Genomic DNA, 22,131 nt, shown 5'->3' on the forward strand with positions numbered 1-22,131 from the left:
ATAATCGTTCATCCGATTGGCAAAATTCTTTAAGCGGCAGACGCAGAAGATACAGTGCAATAACATTTATTTCAGGCATTTTTTCGATTATATACAGGGTTTTCAAATTATAGGCAAAAATCTAAAAGACCTAGAAAATTGTTTTTTTACAGAGTAAATTACCAACCGCAAATCAAAAATCGTAAAAAATATGGCTAATTGGTTCAAACGGTGTCATAGGCCGCATCAAGAGCTACAATTTTTGTATTTGCGGTTTTCGTCACATACGCTGCTCGGGATATTTGAAAAAAAATCCATATTGAAATCGCTATTTCGGAAGCTGTTAAGACATGAAGTCGTTGATTATTACGGCGCACTGCATGGTTTCAGAAAAAACTAATTTTCTCGAACACCATTTACTATTTTCAAAAAATTCTTGAACCAGAACGCGTGGAAAATCCAAGGCTATAACCTCTACCTCGAACAATGATTGTATCTTATACAGGGTGTGTCGTTTATGGGCGAAAATTCTAAAATATCCTAAAAATTTCCGTTTTTGTGGCTAAATTTTGTGGATAAATGAAAAACCGTTAAAGATGGGATAATTTTATTTGAACAGTATCGTAAACTGTGTCGTGAGAGTTTCAGGTTTCATCAATTGTACAGGGCGCGAGATATTTGAAAAAATATCATTCGACAACGCTATTATTTGTGCAAATTTTGATATTTATCGATGTTTGCTGTAACTTTGAACCTATTGAAAATGGGGGCGCTGGGGGGTCGGGAAGTATTTAAAAAAAATTACATCTGTAATACGTGGGAGACCCGGCGCTATAACTTTTGTTTCACTCATTTTTTCGATTATATACAAGGTGTTTTAGTTATGGACAAAAATCTGAAAGACCCTGAAAATTGTTCTTTTAGAGAGTAAATTATTAACCGTAAATCAAAATTCGTACAAACATTATCTAATCCGTTCAAACAGTGTTATAGGCCGTATCAAGCGCTACAATTTTTGTATTTGTATATACGCTGTTCGAGATATTTGAAAAAATCCAAATGAAAATCACTATTTCTCGCCATCAATCTAGACGCGATGACGTCATTGAATATTACCCCGTATTGCATAGTTTCAGAATACAAGTAGTTTTTTGGAAACCATTTACTCCATTGGAAAAATTCGGATACCAGGAAACTAAGGAGATCCAGGACTATATCCCCTATTTCGAACACTGTTGGAATTATATACAGGGTACGTCGTTTGTGGGCAAAAAATTCTTATAGATCCTAGAAATTTCCGCTTTTGTGGGTGAATTATTGGCGATACATGAAAAACTTTTAAAGATGTGAGAATTTGATATAAACAGTATCGTAAAAACTGTGTCGAAAGAGAGAATTTAAGGTTTCGTCTATAATACAGGGGTCGCAAGGTATTTGAAAAATCATAATTTTAAGTTGCAATTACCAGTACCAATTTTAATATTTACCGAAGTGTGCTGTAACTTTGAAGTTCGACGAGATGTGAAGGACACTTTATACAGGGTGTATTCACAATCAAATTACATATTTTTTCCATAGTGGTCCGCAGGAGCACGATAGAAAAACAATACGTCCCTCTAGGACAAGAAGAACTTGCCCCGCCCAGTGACGATTTTTCAAAAGCAAACTTGTTTTCTTGTTTTCCTTTGTATTGGCTTACTCTTTTGAATTAAGACAAATGTACTTAATTTTAGTGTATCTTTTTAAATTTGTGGCCTTAGTTCGTCATGTTACCTTGTTGTAATAAATAAAAAAATAATAATAATATCGTTGATTCTGTTTATTATTTTCAAAAATGTCGCATTGTAAAAATCCGATTAACGTGACGAGCTACAGTTATTTATAATTCATTTTTGAATCAGCGTATTATCTAAACGACCATAAACGTTAAATAGGCAAGTAAACGTTTTCTAAACGCGGGGATTTTGAAAACGAGATCAAACACTGATAAATAAGCACGTCGGATCAGTCGCGTTTGCGCGGCGTCCAGGTAAACGGACCCCTCCCTCTCAAACAGTTACCTACGGTGCAGTTACCTGTTGCTTTCAAAAGATGCCGCGTCTCGCTCAGTAACCCGCGGTTTTCGTGACATCTGAAAATAAATAATTCCAACACGTTTCAGAAACGGCTGAGCTCCAATAATGTTTTGTCTGCGGCTGCCAGAGTGTTGCGGACATCCGCGCGTGGTCGGTTGTTCTCATACGTGAAATGAAATGGTTAACTTTTCTCCTGCGCCACTAACGACGTTAATTCGTAACGAAATAAACAAATGCGTACGCGTTGATGTCTCCGATCAACTCACCTGTGGATTGTTGATTGTCTCGCGGGGCGATGTGATTTTGTTTCGTGTGCCGCTCTTTGTCATGGGGAACGTGATGTTCGTGTCGCTTCCGCAATAATAAAATATGGGTTTTATGACGAACGTGCAAGGCAAGGGTGTCCACGACTCCCTCGCTGCCCGTCTCGAAGCAGAGTTGCGACTTTTGGAGGGTATAAAGAGGTGCGTGAACATGAGGGTGAAGTGCGATAGGGAGTACGCGACCGCTCTGAGCGCGATTTCGACCCAGGGGTTGAAAATTGATCGGTGCGACGATTTGAACGGTGAGTAACGTACTATTTTATGTAACGATACACACCAATAGACGGACCGGTGCCGGTGAGACAAATATTTATGAACAAAATTGATAACTATCACTATTTCTGTTCTATTATATTGTTCTAATATTGATGACATTGTTAATAGACATTTTCCGGCGGTGACTAAAAAATTTGCGCAGACCGGATGCTGAATTCCAATGACAAAGACTTAAACTTAATCAGATTCTTTGTGAAAAGGATATTAACAGAAATAATAACTAAAAATTCAGGTTTTCACGAAATTATATATATTCACAGGACAATTGTTTCGGCAACACCGTGCCTTTATCAAATGTCTTAAACTTGGGAAAACCCTTATTTTGTAGACATTTGTTAAAAAAGCAAATGTTTTGGGAACATATTCGGCAACGTAGAAGCAATTTGAAATATCAAATAGCCAAGAAACCAATTTTCAGCTTCTTTCAAACATCGAACTGAGGTGGCTTTTACTTGACGAAAATCCATTTAACAAAATAAATAAGAACTAAAAGTTCAGATTTTCACGAAGTTTCGACAACACCGTCTTTATCAACTTTTTGTTCTTATTTATTTTATTAAATGGATTTTCATCAAGTAAAAGCCACCTCATTTCAAGTTTTGAAAAGGATATTATTTCTAATTTGACAAAAGTCAGCAGCAGGGCGTGATCAAATAACTATTAAGGACATCGTTAACTTAGAAGAACAATGTTCTAGCTAGAAGTTATTAAGATATTAATTATTTAAGATAATTTATTATAATTATATGTCTGATTCTGAAATTTGTTTAGGTAATTATCGACCACCTAGTGTAGTGTGTGCTTCTTCAATAATAATAAACACCGAATGAAATTAGACTTTGTAGATTTAATGTACGTCGATCTTTAATTAAAAAATAATATGCAATATCTCTTTTCTGTATTAAATCGGTGGAAAATTGTTAACAGAAATTCTTCGGAGGTCTGTGGAAAACTAGTCAGCACAAAAACCTTAAATTTGATCAAATTCTCTATGAAAATAATAATATTATTTCCAATTTGGCGAAAAAACTTAACTTAGTTTAACAATAAATTTATATAATAAATAACAAGTGCTGTTATCTCTGAGAATTGGAAATTATTCAGATAAGTTCAATGTATAAGTCTAGTTCACAACTTTGTTTGGGTAATTGTTGACCAACTAGTCCAGTTTGTGGTTTTTCAAAAATAATGAACACGGAATGAAATTAGATTTTATCGATTTCGGGGGGATCATTTTGTTTCTTTTATTAAAGAATAATATGCAATATTTATGTGTTAACAGACATTCTCCAGAGGTCTGTGGAAAACTAATGCAGACGATGAATGCTGAAGTTCGAATATTGGCATCCAATCAGCAAGAAACACTTAAATTTGCTCAAATTCTTTGTGAAAATAATATTATCGATATCAAAATTGATAAAGTCTAATTTCAGATAAGGCACAAATTCTTTTTCAAAAGTAATTAACACTAAATGAAATCAGACTTTATCGATTCTGGTGGGCTCATTTTGTTTGTTTTATTAAAGGATAATGTCCAATCTCTCTGTGTTAAATCGGTGAAGCGAGTGAGCCGACTGATATGGTTAACATTGTTAACAGACATTTTTCGGAGGTGTGCGGAAAACTGGTGGAGCCGGTGAAAGCTGAAGTTTAAAGATTGGCAGTCAGCACGAAACATTTCAATTTGATTAAATTCTTTTGCGAAAGAAATAATATTATTTCAAATTTGAAAAAAGATATATCCTTAACTTAGTTTATCTTGCTTTGTAAATTTAAAATTTTTAAGATAGGTCGAATAAATAAGTCCGGTCCAGTAAATTGTTTAGGTAACCAATGAGTGTAGTGCGTGCTTTTCCAAAAATAGTTAACGCGGAAAGAAATTCGACTTTATAACTCTAGGTAGAAGCATTTTGAAACATTAAAAACTAAGTTCAATATTTCTGTGTTAATAATGGTAATGGTAAACATTCTTGATAGACATTTTTTGGAGATGGATGGAAAACTAGTGGAAACGAAATGCTGAAGTCCTAAGATTGGCACCTAGTCACCAAGAAAGACTTAAATTTTATCAAATTCTTGCAATAATAGGTAGGTCTCTTATTAACATAATCAAATAATTATTAAGGTTACTGGTTTCTTTTTCCAAGTCCAATTCTATTCTAGAAAATTGTTTAGATAATTATCGACTTACAGTGTACTGTGTGCTTTCTTGAACATAATTAAAGCGACTATCAAGTAAGAATGATGTCGTGTATTAACAGGTATATTAGAGTCGATGATTACCAATTTGGTAGAATGGTAGAATCCGACAACAAAAAAGTAAAAAAAAAACAAGTTGTTGCTCTAGTTGAAACCGATAGTATAAGGGAAATGAATAATGGCGTACCACAGGCCTACAATTTGTGACCACTACTGCGCCCCTTCTCTATTTTGCAGTTAATACTGCTTTTTTGTGTTCAGGATCTAATGTATATCAGTATCAGGACAAATATTAAACAGTAACTGGTTGCTTTTAAGTACACTAAAAATGAATATGGAGAAAACTAGCTTTATTGTCTTTACACTCGTCTGCACCAACACAAAACTGTCGGTTCTATTGCATCGAATTAAGTATTGAGGCCATCCTTAAAGTCTCTCAAATATAATATCTAGGTTTGGTCGTAGAATATATGGATGACTTGAAACGTCCACATAAAAGAATCATCACACAAATTTCAGAAGAACAATCCCCCTTTGTACTATTGGAGTCAATCCCCAATTCTAAACCTCACCAACAATTAAACATTTATATCTACATAACATTCTCATGCCACTTTTAATTTGCACAATAGGCTCCCCTCTGGAAATTATTCTCATATAATCTTTAATCTGGATCTTTTCTTGTAGAGCAATTAAAACTTCTGATATAATGAAAACAGTTTGACGAAAAGTAAACAATCTCGAATTTAAATGCACTACCCCCGTACCAATCGATTTTGTAATTGCTTTGAGGTAACTGTTTAAGGTTATAATATGTAATGGATAGCAACGGTGAAAATTTGATGTTATATGTAGGTTCTAATAAGTTAATAAATAAAAAAATATATGTTGTTACGTTTGCATTGATCTAAGGAAATTATTTTATTATTATTATTATTATTATTACAAAGAATAAAGTCCAGAGGAGAATCTATTATGCACATTGATAGTTAGTAGCATGAGAATGTTATACATATAATAAATATTTAGTTATTGCTGTGAGACAATACACAGTCCAAGCGATGTTTAAATACAGACCAGTTCGGCGCACACACAACATCTGGGGGTAAAGTTTACCCCCAAATTTGGTGCGGAATTTTTGAAGGGGCCGGATAAAATTAGCAAAAGGGCCGGATCCGGCCCGCGGGCCGGCTTTTGCCCATCCATGGGGTAAACTGTTCCAATAATCGAATAGTCCTGTTACTTATAAAATGCAGGCGATGTGAAGTCCTGAATTGTTCCTTTCTTATTTTAAATGGATGACCACGCAGGCGTTCATCATTGCTTAAGACCACAAGGGGCACGTCAGATGGAAATTGGTCATGCGCAAACCTATACATTTGAATGAGATCCCCTCGCAGCCGACGCTGACTTAATGTTGGCAGACTAAGTATTTTGAGACGGTCATCGTAAGGTGTATGTCTAAGTTGAAGTGGCCAGCGCGTAGCGGCTCGTTTCACTCTTTCCAGAATATCACCATCACCAGACACGCAATAGTCATGGGTTCCAGACTGGGGAAGCAAATTCCAGGATGGGGCGAATGTAAGTGTTAAAAGGTCTGCAAGCGATGCGAGGACTAGGATTTTTAAAAGTCTTTTTTAACACAAATAACAGTTTGCTTTCTTTGTAATATTTGATACAAGTACAGACCACGCAAGATCATTAGTTACTGTTACAGCGTAGCACACAGCACTTTTGAGCATTCAGCGGCAATAGTAAAGTTGAACACCACTTGGAAATAGAATTCAAGTCTCTCTGCAATACGTCCGCATGTGTTGAAGAATTTTCATTTAATTTAGTGTCATCAGCATAAGCGCTCACACGAGAATCAATGCTGGGAAGCAAATCCACGGTATACACTAAGAATAGCACTGGTCCCAGCACCGATCCCTGGGGAACACCACTAGGCACGTTTTGCGGCAGTGAAAAAGCGTTACCAATTCGAACTCTGAATGACCGGTGGCTTAAAAACCGCTCGATCCACTCTAGCAGTTTACCCCCCACTCCGACCTTTCCAAGTTGCTGCCATAATATGGCAGTCGATCAAAAGCGGTAACAGCTGATTTACTATAAGGCGTTCAAGAACTTTACATATAATACACACTAGGCTGATGGGGCGGTAATTTGAAACATCGAGCTTATCACCCTTTTTATAAGTCGGTGTTACATTTGCGGATAACCATAATAATATAAATAGGCTCTGCAAGCACAGCAGCACACTCTTCTAAGATTTCACTCGAGATGCCATCAGCTCCGGGAGCAGAATATTCTTTTAACTCAGAAAGAGTTTTTTTCACTTCCTCTTATTGAAAGTGAATCTCTGCTAATAAATCTAGATTTATAGGACCATCATAGTGAGACGGTAGGTTAGCTGGTTCATCAGCAAAGACACTAGCACTAACGTACTAAGTATTGATTGATCTTATTAACCACGTTGTACAATAGCAAAAGTGCTCCGTGTTGGAACCCTTTGCTATACTTCCTGTATGGTCTTAGTTTGAACGTTTGGCGGCTAGGTTAGCGAGCTCGAACTCGAATTAAAATCAAAATTAATGACACATGCCGTTAGCCGATCTGTAGTGTTAGATGTCTAGAGTTAATAATAATTTGGAGTTTGAATTTTACTGAGCATAGTAGCATGAGGCACATACCATTTTCATAACAAAATGGCTCCTGTTTTCAGTGCATTGTTCAGGTGTCGAGCGAGAATGTTTTCTTGCATTTCCTTATCCCACCTAAGATATCTGATTTTTGTACGATCCTGAAAAACAAAATATTTAAATTTCTCTGCACGTAGGAGGACTAGGATACAGAGAATTAGATGTTCCGTGGTGAAGTCGAATATTGAAGATTGCTGCATGTAAATGAATATACAAAGTTATATAAAAAATTATAATAATGCTAGAAGTAATGCAATTCAATCCAGTTTCTGGGCTTCTGAGTTTAACGAATTAGTGGAAAATATAAAAAATGCATCTTCTTATAGTGACTTTGTTATGATTATGTTATAATTACAGATAAAAGACATTTCAAACAAAATTCGTTCAATCTATAAAAGGTTTTGGACAACAAAAATATTTTTAATCGTTTTTTAAATAGACAAGGTTTTAAAGGTTTATCTGTTATCTCCAAGGGCAGATTGTTAAAAATACGAACATTCAAATTATTACGTCACTTCGAAGTCGTTGACAGTTTACAGTGTTCAAAAAAATGTGACGAAACTCTTGATCATTTAAATGTTTACAAGAGATAAAAACTCCGCTTCGCCTTAGGAATCCAAACTTAATTATATTAATTATATAATAACTAACCTTTTACAGACTCCGTAAGACTAATTTCTCATCCATCAAGCACTGAAACCTTTAAGAGTTATTTAAGTTCAAAGCTTTTAAATAAAGAATTCGAGTTGGCGCTATCCGGCACTGGCACGGGGCTCTATCCTAATCAAAATCCGATGCTGCATTGAGAAAGGAGTATTTCTTGTGCTATGAAAAGTTGCAATTGTTTTGCCTTAGCCAAAGTTAGTGCTTCAAAGAATGTTTCTAATCTTAGCCCCGTTAGCTTATTGCCAACGCTTTCAAAGGTGTCTTGTGAAAAGTTAATTTACGGACAAATCACTCATTATCATCAAAATATCAGTTTGGGTTTCGTAAAAGGTTCAGCACCGCGCTGTTGAAGTTCCCGATAAGGGAGAATTGACAGCTTTAGTATTACTGGGCTATAGTGTGGCTTGTGACACCCTTAGTCACTCCCTTTTCGGTGCGAAACTTTTTTTATTATGGATTTTAACCCTAAACAATCATATTAATTCGTAGTTATTAAAAAAAAGGATCCCAGTAGAGACTGATAATAGGAAATCGGGGAAAATTAGTTTTGAACTTCAACGTTTTCTTCTGGGACCTTTGTTTTTTCTTATCTTTATCTTATTACATTGAGCAGTGTAACATACATCAAGATCTGAAGCTGGTGAAATTTTAAAGAAGTTAATAAAAGTTTAGAAAATTAAATAATCTAAAAATACTGGTTGCTTTCAAATGCAAAAACTTGGGAGTTATTTCTGGTAATAAATTAAGGCTCAAGACTCTAAAATACAGGTTATTGGAATTTACGGGTTAAGGGATTTATACAAAAACAAACATATTCTTAACAGAAAGTTAAGAAAAACATTGTATGAAGCGTTCGTTTCACACAAACTATTGCAATTTAGCAAATCGGGTCCTTGTTTTGATTTTGCCACTAGAGCCAAACTACAAAAAGTGCAAAACCAATGTATTCGTTTCATATTCAATCTAAAACCCAAAGACCATGTAAGTGAACAGCTGAAATAATTACGCTGGCTGTTCACCTAGCCTCATTTTGACACAAGATGCTCAAAACTGAAATGTTTGATGGGAAAAATTACGACCAGGAGGACATAATCTTTTTAACAATATTTATGAAATAGGAAAAATGAACAAAGCTCAGAAGAAACCGTTAATTTATATTTTTGGCCTTTTGTTGATTGTAGATTGGCTTTGTCAATTTTATTGCTTTAATTATTGTTCTACTATTTGAAATCAATAAGAACTAAAAGTTCAGATTTTTTATATTTATATATTTTGACATTTATTTATTTATTTAGCACTTGGCTATTTACATAAGGAAGTAAAATTTGCATAAACAAAACTATAAACTTCGCAAATACCCCGTAAGTCTCTTCTTGAACGGTCTTGGGCAAGGCGCGCCCTTAATATTATCCGGCAGTTGATTAAAATTACAAACACCATCGTAGAATAGAGTTTTCTGTAAATTGACAATTGTTTCGACAACACTGTGTCTTTATCAAATGTAATATTTACAAACTACCTGTTACTATATATACTGACCATAAATGACCATAAAATCTTAATTAATGTTGTTGTGAGAATTTAAAATCAATAAAGGAGAGATATTTAAATCTAATTGATCGTTAAGCAGTACACTTGAATGTCTCATTTTGTTAATCTCCATGGCTTTCAATAAATTTAATTTTCTACTTTTTGTTACTGTATGTAAAATATCAAAATTGTCGTCAAAAATATGTTTTTCTGTGTTTAGGTGTGTAGCATAATTAGAATCTAGACTATTGTTTTTAAACGCTCTTTTATGTTTGTTAATACGTTTCTTGGAGGATCTATCTGTTTGTCTAATATAAATTTTAGGGACAAGATCCGCATTTCAACCTGTAGACACCTGATTTTTGAGATTTTATTGTTTTTCAAATATTTTCCTATTGTGTTGTTAGTTCTGAAAGCTATTCTTAAACCAAATTTTGACAAATGTTTTGAAACTTTTTCACTAAGTTCTCCTATGTATGTAATTGTTTTAAATTGTTCGTGTTCTGTATTAGGTTTCGGATAAATAGAGTTTACTGTTGTCTCGAGTTGTTTTTTATTTATAATTTTATGTATAATGGACGGATTGTAGCCGTTGTTCAGTGCAATTTGTTTAATAATATTAAGTTCTTTGTTGTACTTCTCTGTTGAGAGTGGCGCATTAAGAAGTCTGTATATAAAAGAATTAAATGCAGCCATTTTGTGTGTATAAGGGTGATTTGAGGTGTTATGTATGACTGTGTCCGTGTGTGAAGGTTTATGATATATTGAAAAATCTAATTTGTGTTGCGCTTTCCTAATAGTCTAAAAAATTGATAGAGTTGTCCTGTTCAATCCCGATGGTAAATTTTTTACGATTATGTAATGAGTTAATGTAATTTAAAAAAGAATTCAATTGTCTGTCCTTTGCAACAAAGCAAGCAAAGACATCATCCACGTATCTATACCACTATAAAAAACTTTTACTTAAAGGATGTTCTAGTATGATATTTTCCAAATTATCCGTAAAAATCTCGGCTAACAAAGGGACTAAGTGGGTTTCCCATAATCAAACCTTTTTTAGAGATATAAATCTGTCCATTAAATTCAAAATAATTTTGGTCTAAAGATACTATTAAGCAATCTAATAAATCTTATTTCACCAATGGGCTAACCTGTTTCCGAGTTAGGGTGAAATCTACTAAATCTACCACATCCATAGGTGGAATACATCATCAAAAGACAATGGTGTTGCGTTAGAAGGGATTTTGATATCTTTAATTTTATTGATTAATTCAAAAGAATTTTTTATTGCAAATTTTGGTTTAAAATCTGTGTGGAACTTTAAAATATTTACTAATTTGCTTACTTCATTTTATTGTTATTGTTGATCTATTGTTAGTATTATTGTTAGCTCATTTACTTATTTATTTATGATATTTGTTGTAATATTTGTCTTATTTATTTATGGATTTTTTTTACGTTCTTGGTTAAGTTAAGAGCTCGTTTGGCCTTTGCCGGGTGAAAAATAATGGCGTTTTTATTTACTTATTTATTAAGAATATTTTAAAACAGACAACTTTTTTTTGATATTTCTAACAAATTTTGAAAAAAGGGCCACCCTATACATCATGGTTGTTTTTGCAGGTAGCTTAGTGTACGCCGCGTGGAAGACAATCGCCGAAGAGCTGGAAAACACGGCGAAGAACATCCGTCAAAACGCGGATAATCTGGAAACGAAATCTCTCGACGCGCTGAACTCCCTGCACGCGGAAAAAAGAAAAATCAGGAAAATGTATCAGGAGGAGCACACCAGAATTCAGCAGCAGTTCACACATGTGAGTCGGGTCACTATTATTTTTAGTTTCGGTGTAATTTTAGAATTGAAAGGCCGGACGGGCGGGCGCTATGCGTGGTTGGAATGCGCCCAGAGTTTTCAGATTACTTTTATTTCGAATTCGCGCCTACGATTTATCGAACGTTCAAGATAGACGATTAGATCGGTGCCGAAATCGTTTTCGTATGTATACACTATTATCATTTTCCCATTAAGAAATAATGTGGTTATAATTAATAATCAGAACTGATCATTAACTATCATCAACCCTAAAGCAGAGAAACTCAGAGAGGGCAGGAAAATTATGCAACAAGTGCGGTAAACAGCATTTGAATTTGAGTTTATTTGGCACGAGCGAGTGATTTAAACAGTTTACCAAACGTGTTGCATACTATACCACATATCACAATTTAACAAATTAAAAATGATAAAAGATTATCCAATTACTAAATTTTTTACTAAACCTAAACCTATTCGTTTATCGTTCCGATCGGTTCTGCTATTGTTGTCTCTTTTTAACTGTGTACGTTAGACAGTTGGATATATCATACAAACAACGGAATCAACAAAATTTTAAAACGTTATGTTGTTTATTGATCATTGATTAGTTTATTTAAAGAAAAAGAGTTTAATTGGAAGAAAAATTATTCAATGAAAGAGCTTTTAAAAGGATTAAAGTTTTAAGGTCGTATAAGCAAGAAAAAGCAGGTCCTAACCTTCAATTTTGTTTTGTTTCTACTGATGAGACATGGATATTTGAAAATGGTACAATTGGTCTTGGCAAGATACTAATATAAAAACTGTAAAAACCACTAAATTTCATGCGAACGGTATGTAAAATTTTTGTGGGAAACTTGAATTATACATGTCACTTTACTTAGGTACGGAACAGTTCACTAGATTTTAAATGTAGCTTGTAGCACGTAGTATTTAAATTGCCTGATATATTGCATAAGATTTTTCTGTGTATTAGTTTTTGAGTACATTTTTACAAAACAACACAAAAACATTTACAGACATGACGGTCGGAATTGACAAACGTCAAACCGTGCGGTAAAACCTCCGAAAACATCCGATTGCACCCAAACCGAACCGAAACGAAACGTGGTAAAGTGACGCTTCCCGCACCGCTAGATCGGTGCGTAATTAGGTATTTTCGTAACATAGTGTTCAAAAAAATGCATTTTTTATTTTTCTAAATAACTGTACTGTTTTATGTTATTGGTATTTTCGCGATTGTATATTATTATTTTTTTAAAATTTCCTTTGGGATAACATGGTTGTGAACTATGTTAAAAGTTTTTTTTTTATAAAAACCTATCTAATCATTTGGGTAGAGCGGGTTATAATTAACATCTTCGAAGATATGTTTCTTTAAAATAGAATAAATTTGCCTTGTTTCAATTTTAAGTGAATATTGGAAATAAAAAATGGGAAACACTTAATACCTAAATCGATTAACCTTTGAAGTCCCATCACAAAAATAAATAAGTCGATCAAAACCATCAGTTATGGTTGCATTTTTACTATTCTAATTTTTACAGAAAATGCAAAAAATCTAATTCGGGAGCTAAAACCAACATTTCAGAATTCCATGCTAAATAGCTCAATTAAAATTTTGGTGATGTCATATTTTGGAGAAAAAAGGGAAATAATTAATTGTACGAAAATTGCCCGAGATAAGTATAATTAAGAAAAATTTCAGAAAAAAGGAGTGAATTTAAAAATGTAATCCAATATATAGGATATAATATTTGGTTGTTGTTTTTCACAATACTTTACTTATATAGACCAAATTCAAAAACTTAAATACGTAATCAAATTTAAAAAATACGTGCTTTTTGTTTCTCGTAAACGTCTAACCTACCATCCATCCAATGTGAATCGAACAGATTTAGAGTGTTTTGGAAGTTTTTATCGATTAGTTTTAAAGGAATAGTAGATAATTAGCAAAATCCGTAAAATTTGCGCTCAATTCTCAATAACAATTCACGAGCAAAAATGCGAAAAATTTTTCAACATTTTTAAAGTAATAAAAAAATATTGCCATGAAGTGAAGCGAAGCCTAAAAGACTGAAAGAATATATCGGGTGTTCCGATTAAAATAAATGAAAGACTTAGGAGATACTCTCTAAAAAACAATTTTTAATGCAAATAACTTAATATATTTAATATTTTTTAAAATTTTTCGATAAAACGAACTCTCCCGCAGATATAAAAGAATACCCCAGTAATAGCTACCCTGTATATCTAGTAGCTAGTAGTAGAGCAAGAGTTTATTATGCAACAAGTGTGGTGAACGTCTTTGAGTTACGAATTTATTTGGCATGAGTGGAGCACGTGTTGCATACTATATATATACTTTTTCTACGACCGTTAGTTTTTGAGTACATTTTTGCAGAACAACACGAATGCATTCACTAACATAACCGTGAGAATTGACAAACGTCAAAATGCAACGAACAGAAGTTTTGTAAAAAGTATTACAGTAGTCTGTGGAAGTTTCTTTGAAAAATTAACAAGCCTTTATGGAGAGGACATCAAGCGCAAATGCAGAAAGTTAGAAGATCACTGACTGAAACTGGTAAGATTACTCTGTACACTGAAATTTTTGTTACGTTGTAGAGATCATTAGGTTATCCCCAATTTTCTTAAAATATCCCATCACATTACAACCTCATCCGCTGATAAAATTCTTCGAAAATCTAGTTTCACTTTACTTCGAGAAAGAATTCATCATACCCGTAAGGAAATAGACCAAATCAATAAGGCTCTTCTGTCTCTACACCTTGAAATTTCTTCTATTTTGTACCCATCCGAGTTCGACACCCTTTCAAACACGATTCATGACAAAACTTAACGTCAACACTAGGAAAACCATGAAACTCTTCTAAACTACCAAACACTGTAATAAATGTATCATCGCACCAACTTTCGGAAACGGAAAAGTTAGTTCTCTCAAAAGGTTCCAACTTCGTCCTTGCCCCACGTATTATCCCAAAAGAGGAAATCATTTCAAATGTCGAGTCAGCAGCTGTCAAACAGCTAATGAAATTCGATTTGAAACCGCAAAAATCCTTAAAAAATCAAAACCTCCTAAATCCAATAGTGCAAAGCCTGAACGCATCGCCCTAAAATCTCTAAAATCCAATCCATCGTAATCCTAAAAGCAGATAAAGGAAATGCTACGGTAGTGGTGGACACAAATGAATATCAGGAAAAGATTCAAGATATTCTTACAGACGGGTCATATCGTCAACTTAAAAAAGACTCTACGTCATCTATGGATCGCAACCTTAAATCTGTTATTAAGGCTTCTTCTCTATCAGACTCCGTGAAAAAATCTGTTACCCCTCATTTCTCTAAAATTCCTCGTCTCTCAAAGGATTACCCCTTCGATCTATTACCAGCACCATTCGTTCTCCAACATAGCAAAATATCTAACTTCCTTATTAAAACCCCTTACAAGGAAAACTGACAGTTTCGTGCTTAATTCCTTTCAGTTCATTGAACTATTAAAAAGCATTACATTAGATACACAAGATATTCTAGTTAGTTGCGACGTAGAATCCCTCTTTACCAAAGTTCCTAGTCCTGAAACTCTTGATATCATTTCAGATATACTAAAGTCCGAGGAACCAAACCTTCTCACCTTAATTGAAAAATGCTCGTCGGGAACATATTTTTCTTATAACGATCAAATTTTTGAACAAACGTCCAGTCATCGCGAATATATTTATGGAAAACCAAAATTATGGAAACGCTACGTCGATGATACTTTCGTTATTTGACCTCATGGTCAAGAAACCTTAGTAGATTTTCTTAGACATTTAAACTCTATACACCCTAACATACGTTTTACCATTGAGTTGGAAACTAATAATATCCTTCCATTCTTAGATATTCTTATCAATAGAAAATCAGACCTAACATTGGGTTATTGTGTTTACAGAAAACCTACGTACACAGACCGATACCTTAATGCATGGCGACACCACCATCCAGCCCAAAAATCATCGCTTATCAACTCTCTTGTTTGCAGAGCCGTAAAACTATCTCAGCCCGAGTCACTGAACCCAGAATTAAAACACCTTACCTCTGCTCTTCTCTCGAATAATTTCCACATTAAAGATATTAAGCGTTCCATCAAAAAATACAGTTCATCACAACCTTCCAATAGCAATGAAGCCGAAAGCAATCCTACACTTGCCACTGTGGTTCTTCCGTACATTGAAAACATCACTGAAGAAGTATAACGTCAAAACCAAATTTACCACTTGTCAAAAATCTCTCAACATCTGCGGTCCGTCAAAGACAAAATTCCATTTGAGACGCCAGGAGTTTACAGCATTCCATGCATATGCGGCAAAGAATACATTGGAGAGACCGGACGAAAAATATCAACTCGACCCAAAGAACACGAAAGAGATTTACGACTAAGATAAATAAACTCATCAGCTGTTGCCGAACACACTCATGAAACCGGACATAAAATTTTATTCGATAAAACTAAAATTCTTGCAGGTAATCAATTCTTCTACCAACGAAAAATCCGAGAGTCTATAGAAATCTATAAACATCCTAACAATCTTAACCGCTACCTGTCACCAATATCGGAATCAGTCATCCGAGACGTTGTTTATGCCCTCAAACAATATATGACCAGGCACAGAGTAAAATAAAAAATATTTTATCTACGTATTTTCTAAATTTTTTTGGGGTAGGTTAGGCAAAACTTGGAACATATCACACAGACGGAACCTAAGCACTTTTAAATGTCTTACACGTTAAACTGACCAAATTCTATATTTTAAAATTGAGGGAGGAGGATGTTACATTTCGTTTACTAAATTGCAAGTCTTGGATTCGACGTTTTCGTTAAAAATGTCACCGGTAATATAAAAATGACCAATAGGGAAGGTTCCATTGTGATCGAGTCATTCAAATTGATTCGCTATCGACGAAATAAATTTCCTGCGAAGTGTACCCCAACGGACCAAAACATTTCACAATGGAAAATCTGCCGAATGAATGTACCAATATGGCCTCACATGTATTATACTTATAAATGAGAAGCAATTGCAATTTTGTTTTTAACCAACCAATCGCTGATCTCTCTTTTAGAAGAAATTCTTCAGAAATCGTTATCCATAATTATAACTGATGGTTCTTCCAAGTTGCAAAGCAATTTTTCTGCAGATTTTAACCCGAAACAAGCACCAGACCTTATTGCACTTTTTATTGATTATTGAATTATCTTGATAAGACTTTTTTGTATTTCCTTTGGAAAATATCCACGTTTCTTAAAAATTAAGTAATGAAACATTGGTTTGCTCCACAAGATACCTTCAGTATCGTCTTTTTTGAATTTAAAATCTATACTAAACGAAACGAAAATTCTTGTTCTTTAAGCCTTTTATTTAAAGCCGCTATTGTAGCATATTTTAATTACACCAGTTAAATCAGTCTTCTCGGTCTTCTTTCAGGGTCCCTCCTTTCCCAGTGACTTTATTACTTTATCATTGGATTTTAAACGCTTTTTTGGTAATAAAGGTCCTCCATTATCCATTTTTTGTTGAAAATATTTGTGATTGAGAGTTAAGAGTTTTGGTTATTTTTTCTTTCATAGTTTTCATTAGTTTGTCTTTCATAGCAAAAACTTGTTTAATAGTGGAGTTTTATATGGTAAATATTCAAACCGTTATGCACATTTGTACGGGGCTATTCCTGCTATACATCTCAAAATACTAAAGATTACATTAACATACAAATGGTGTCAAAAATGTCACAGAAAGACAAGTATGGATGACTAAAAGTACTTCCTAAGGTATTTTTGGTGCTCGTTTTGACGTTATTTATATTTTAATATATTTTTGAGATCTTAAATTTAAAAGACAGAAGAAATATGCTTAAAAAAATTTTTGAGAAGTAAATATCTGTTGCGCGTATTTACTTGGTACGCACCTACCTCGATTATTATTCATTTATAAGACAAAATGAATTAAAAACCGGAGCACCAAAATATAAACACCACAAACTTCCCACTTTCTAGTTTTCAAAAAATGTAAATCTGTCAAACTGACAGCACTTAAGCATTATAAATTCGTCCATCTTTATCGGATAATATGCATCAGCCATAAACCAGCCATACTGTTTGCTTAAGACGACAAAATTGGTAATTGTCTTTTTCTAAGACATTAAAAATCATGAATCTATTGACTTTACTAGAAAATAATATGCTGACAAAATTGTCTTCTTTCCTAATTTGCAGTACAATGTTACAAATAACCTAAGCGTTTATTCATTCTAACCCCACATTTTAGGTAATGTTTAACGAAATATTAGCAAGATATTTTGTTAATGCATAACGAGTTAAATTTCCAATTTACCTGTGCTTTTGAATACATAAAAATAGTATTCTGTTTATAGTGTATTGGTAAAAAACCCCTGCAGCGCTGAAAAAGCCCTTCAAGTTATTGCGTCGTAATTCTATTAAAAATGATAGGTTAAAACCACACTTTTTTTTGGGACAGTTGTACCATCAAAAAGAATAATTATGGGGGCCGGGATAAAATTCCTTACGTTCATTGGTGAAAATGTTGATCAAGATTAGGTCACAGGAGTATTCCGGGTATTCTTATAGAAGATTTAGATTTTGTAATGAGCAAAGCATCCAAGAACATATTTAATGTGCGCTTGGTTAAGTTGAGATCCTGCACATTTTTCTTTTCTTCATGCATCCTGCACAAAACAATAATCTTGATTTGATTTAAATTTTCCAAATTGGTACCGCTATTGTTTCCTCAACTAGTTATGTTGTTATTAAGTCTAATAATAACTTTTATCTACATCGGAATGAACGATACCAATGTGATAATTATTGATAAGTATTGTTATCAAGTTATCTAACTTGCATATTTTGTAAGATGGTTGTGCGACTTTACAATGCAAAATTTTATTTTCTTTTGCTTCATGATTGTTCTATAATTTAAGTCAAAACTGAAATCTGCATTAGTGTTGAGCTAAATATATTCCTTTCTTAGAAGTGTTAATGAACTAACAAAATAAATTTGATTGAGACAAAAAATGTTTTGAGCCATAGGAAGGCAGGATGGCATTTAAACTAAAGAACTCTTCACTTATCTCATAGATTCGTGGATCCGATTCTCCATTTATATGAAAAATAATGGACGATAATATAAACACTCTCGTAGTATTTACCAATCGAGGAAAAAAAATGCTTGAATGATTCAGTAGGAGGAAGAGATCGCTGAACATCCATTGTCTTTATTTTTTGTTTATACATCATTTCGGGCAGATGTATCCACTCCCCGTCATCTAGTACAGACTAATTTTAATTCTAAGGCTACGAGAGGCTCATATACTACGCTACAGCGTTCAACCGCTGTTCGACGCTTGGATAGCTAATGATTTCATTGTTTTTACCGAATACAGCTCTTTAAATTTGCGGTTTTTCCAGTGCTGTTCTCTGTGGACAACCGGAGCTTCTGACCGTTTGATGTTGTGTTGATTAGTCCATACATGTTCTGCACTTCTTTTGACTCTACCCCTCGTTGCGTGTTTCCTATGTTCTTCAACTCCAACATTTCTTTCTCCGATGTATGACTCCCCACATTCACAGGATATTTGGTTTCCCTTGAGTCGATGTTTCTGGCTTTGTTCTTGTATGCTACTTAATGAATGCATTGAATGTAGTCTTAACTTGGTAAGAGGGAGAGACAGAGAGAGAGATTATCTATCTCATAGCGTTCTGCTGTTGCTTTCCGTTTACAATTTGATAATGTTTTGCCAATACGTTTTAAAGTCTAGCCATTATGAAGCTAATCGTTTTTAATACCGTTTAGTTCTACTTAATTAATTCTATCTTCGTCACGGCATATTGTGATTGGTATTTTGCAAAGTGTTTGGACGATTGCTAGTTTGCTTGCTTCAGAATGGGAAGACTTGGGTAGACTAAATATATTCCTAGGACTACTTCCTATGACATCTAAGGGGTGTTTTTTTTCGATGTATAGAACTTTAAGTTGCAATAAAACAACGATGGATTATTCGATTGACATGAATATTATTTATCCGACAGATAATCTTGTGGAATTACATTTTAAATATGATTTCTGGCATATGATCCCCACGGCTGGCGCGGATGTAGTCCAATCTGGACGTCCAATTTTCGATGACTTTTTCAAACATTTGTGGCCGTATGCCGGCAATAACACGGCGAATGTTGTCTTCCAAATGATCAAGCGTTTGTGGCTTATCCGCATTGACCAATGACTTTACATAGCTCCACAGAAAGTAGTCTAGCGGTGTTAAATCACAAGATCTTGGAGACCAATTCACAGGTCCAAAACGTGAAATTAGGCAGTCACCAAACGTGTCTTTCAATAAATCGATTGTGGTACGAGCTGTGTGACATGTTGCGCCGTCTTGTTGAAACCACATCTCCTGCACATCATGGTTAGAGTTAGTAATCATAGCTCTATACCGATCACTATTGACTGTAACGTTCTGAAGAAATACAGACCAATGATTCCACCAGCCAATAAAGCGCACCAAACAGTAAGTTTTTCTGGATGTAACGGTGTTTCTACATATACTTGAGGATTAGCTTCGCTCCAAATGCGGCCGTTTTGTTTGTTGACGTAGCCATTCAACCAGAAGTGCGCTTCATCGCTAAACAAAATTCGCTTATGAAAATCGGGAACAACGGCAATCTTATTTTGGGCCCATTCGACGAATCTACGCCTTACTTGATGATAGTTTCACTTCAATTCTTCCACGAGTTGGATTTTGTAAGCACGTAAACCAAAATCCTTCCGCAAAATCTTCCATAAAGTGGATGGACACAGATCCAATTCCTGTGCTCGATGGCGGATGGACTCATTCGGGTCTTCCTCAATGCTACGCTCTACAGCAGCAATAGCTTCTTCTCTACGCACCGTACGGCGTCTCTGGGGATGCGAGTTATCAATAAGAGTAAACGTGGTTCGAAAACGTTCCATGGTTATTCGACGATAAAATGGACGTAGTGCGCGATACGTATTCCGCACAGAACCATTATTTTCGAAACAAAATTGCACTATTTGCAAGCGTTGTTCAGGCGCGAGTCTATTCATGATGAATTGCCAAACCAAACTGAGAATAAATTACTTGACAGCTGTTGAATCGGTCGCCATCTTGAACAGTAATGCCAACTTAAAGTTCTATACATCGAAAAAAAACACCCATTAGAAATGAGTTTTTCATTCTTCTCTTTCCCAACGGCAAATTTAATGGACGATCGCAAAGAATTACTAAGGTCAGATTTCATCAATACTTCAAATAGCATTTTCAGGGGTACTGTGTCGTAGGCCTTGTCAAGATCAATAAATACGAGGTGCGTGGCTAGGTTTCTGGCTTTATCTTTTTCTAGTATTTGTTGCAAAACAAAGGTGTTATCAATACAGGAGCGATCTGCACGAAATCAGTTCTGTTCTTCTATTTCTATATATATTTTTTGGATTCTATGTTTAATTATTCTGTTATACAACCTTCCTATTGCGCTAGTTACACAAATGTCACGATAACTATTACAGTTTTTCTTCTTATTATTATTATTATTACTTTATTTATTAAAATAAATAAGAACTAAAAGTTGAGATTTTCACCAAATTATGTATTTTTACATGACAATTGTTTCGACAACACCGTTATCAAATGTAATAATAAATAATAATAATAATAATAATAAAGACGTCGAAACAATTGTCATGTAAAAATATATAATTTAATAATCTGAACTTTTAGTTCTTATTTATTTTGATAAATGGATTTTCATCAAGTAAAAGCCACCTCAGTTCAACTTCATTTATTTGTTACGGCATTAGTTTCTGCTTGAATTAAGTTTTTGTAAAAATATTTAGGCATCGTTGAGAGAAATAGCAGTTTCTTCGTACAAAAGAAAACGAGATTAAAAATATTGAATACTGCAAATATTGAAGAAATACCTAGAAATATAGGGAAATGTCAGGAAATTCTGGAAAATGTTTTCCCAAATTTTGACTGTTAGGCTGTTTCGGTTAAGACATTTTCTTAATGTGTGTTGTTGTGTCTGTGCGTTAGCCTATCTTCTTAAATAAAAAATGTTGAGGGGTTTGTTATTCCACTCAAATGCCCTCTGCGAAACGGCTTACGGTATTGCAAATGAGCATTTTAAATCAGCTGAACAAATAATTATTCGTTAAACGTAAAATGACAATGCGCAGAGTGAGGATGGGAGTCACGAATGCAAAAATGCACAAGTTGTTTGTATACAATTAAAATTGCTCGTTTAGCATAAATTTCTTCCCGTAGATAAAGTAGGCCAAAAATGTTTTTGCTCCATCGTTTATTGCGATGCGTTTATTATGTTTATTAATATGTATACACCGGGTGATACAAGAAAGTGGGACAAACCGTTCAATTACTTTGAAACGGCTTGTGACAGCGATTCGTTTTTACCTTCTGTTCTCCAACGGCTCGCTATACATTCGACTTGAACTCGAACTATGTTGAACTTGAAGTAGAACGCG

The 22,131-nt window shown here is 34.3% G+C and overlaps 1 protein-coding gene across 3 annotated transcripts in view; it reads left to right on the forward strand.

Annotated features, from left to right (window-relative positions):
- Positions 1-2,062: 2,062 nt before the first annotated feature.
- Positions 2,063-22,131, forward strand: part of LOC132700418 (tyrosine-protein kinase Fer) — a 115,898-nt gene continuing 95,829 nt past the window's right edge. For 2 of the 3 annotated variants that reach the window (XM_060667724.1, XM_060667725.1), the window contains exons 1-2: positions 2,063-2,619; positions 11,371-11,561. In XM_060667724.1, coding sequence (XP_060523707.1) covers positions 2,424-2,619; positions 11,371-11,561 — 387 coding nt within the window. In that variant the 5' untranslated portion in view covers positions 2,063-2,423. Of the gene's footprint in view, positions 2,620-11,370; positions 11,562-11,642; positions 11,744-22,131 lie in introns of those variants that run through there. The other variant, XM_060667726.1, reaches the window with a different exon arrangement.

Source organism: Cylas formicarius, unplaced genomic scaffold, assembly GCF_029955315.1.
Source record: "Cylas formicarius isolate icCylForm1 unplaced genomic scaffold, icCylForm1.1 PGA_scaffold_4__25_contigs__length_36172078, whole genome shotgun sequence".
Classification (NCBI taxonomy): domain Eukaryota; kingdom Metazoa; phylum Arthropoda; class Insecta; order Coleoptera; family Brentidae; genus Cylas; species Cylas formicarius.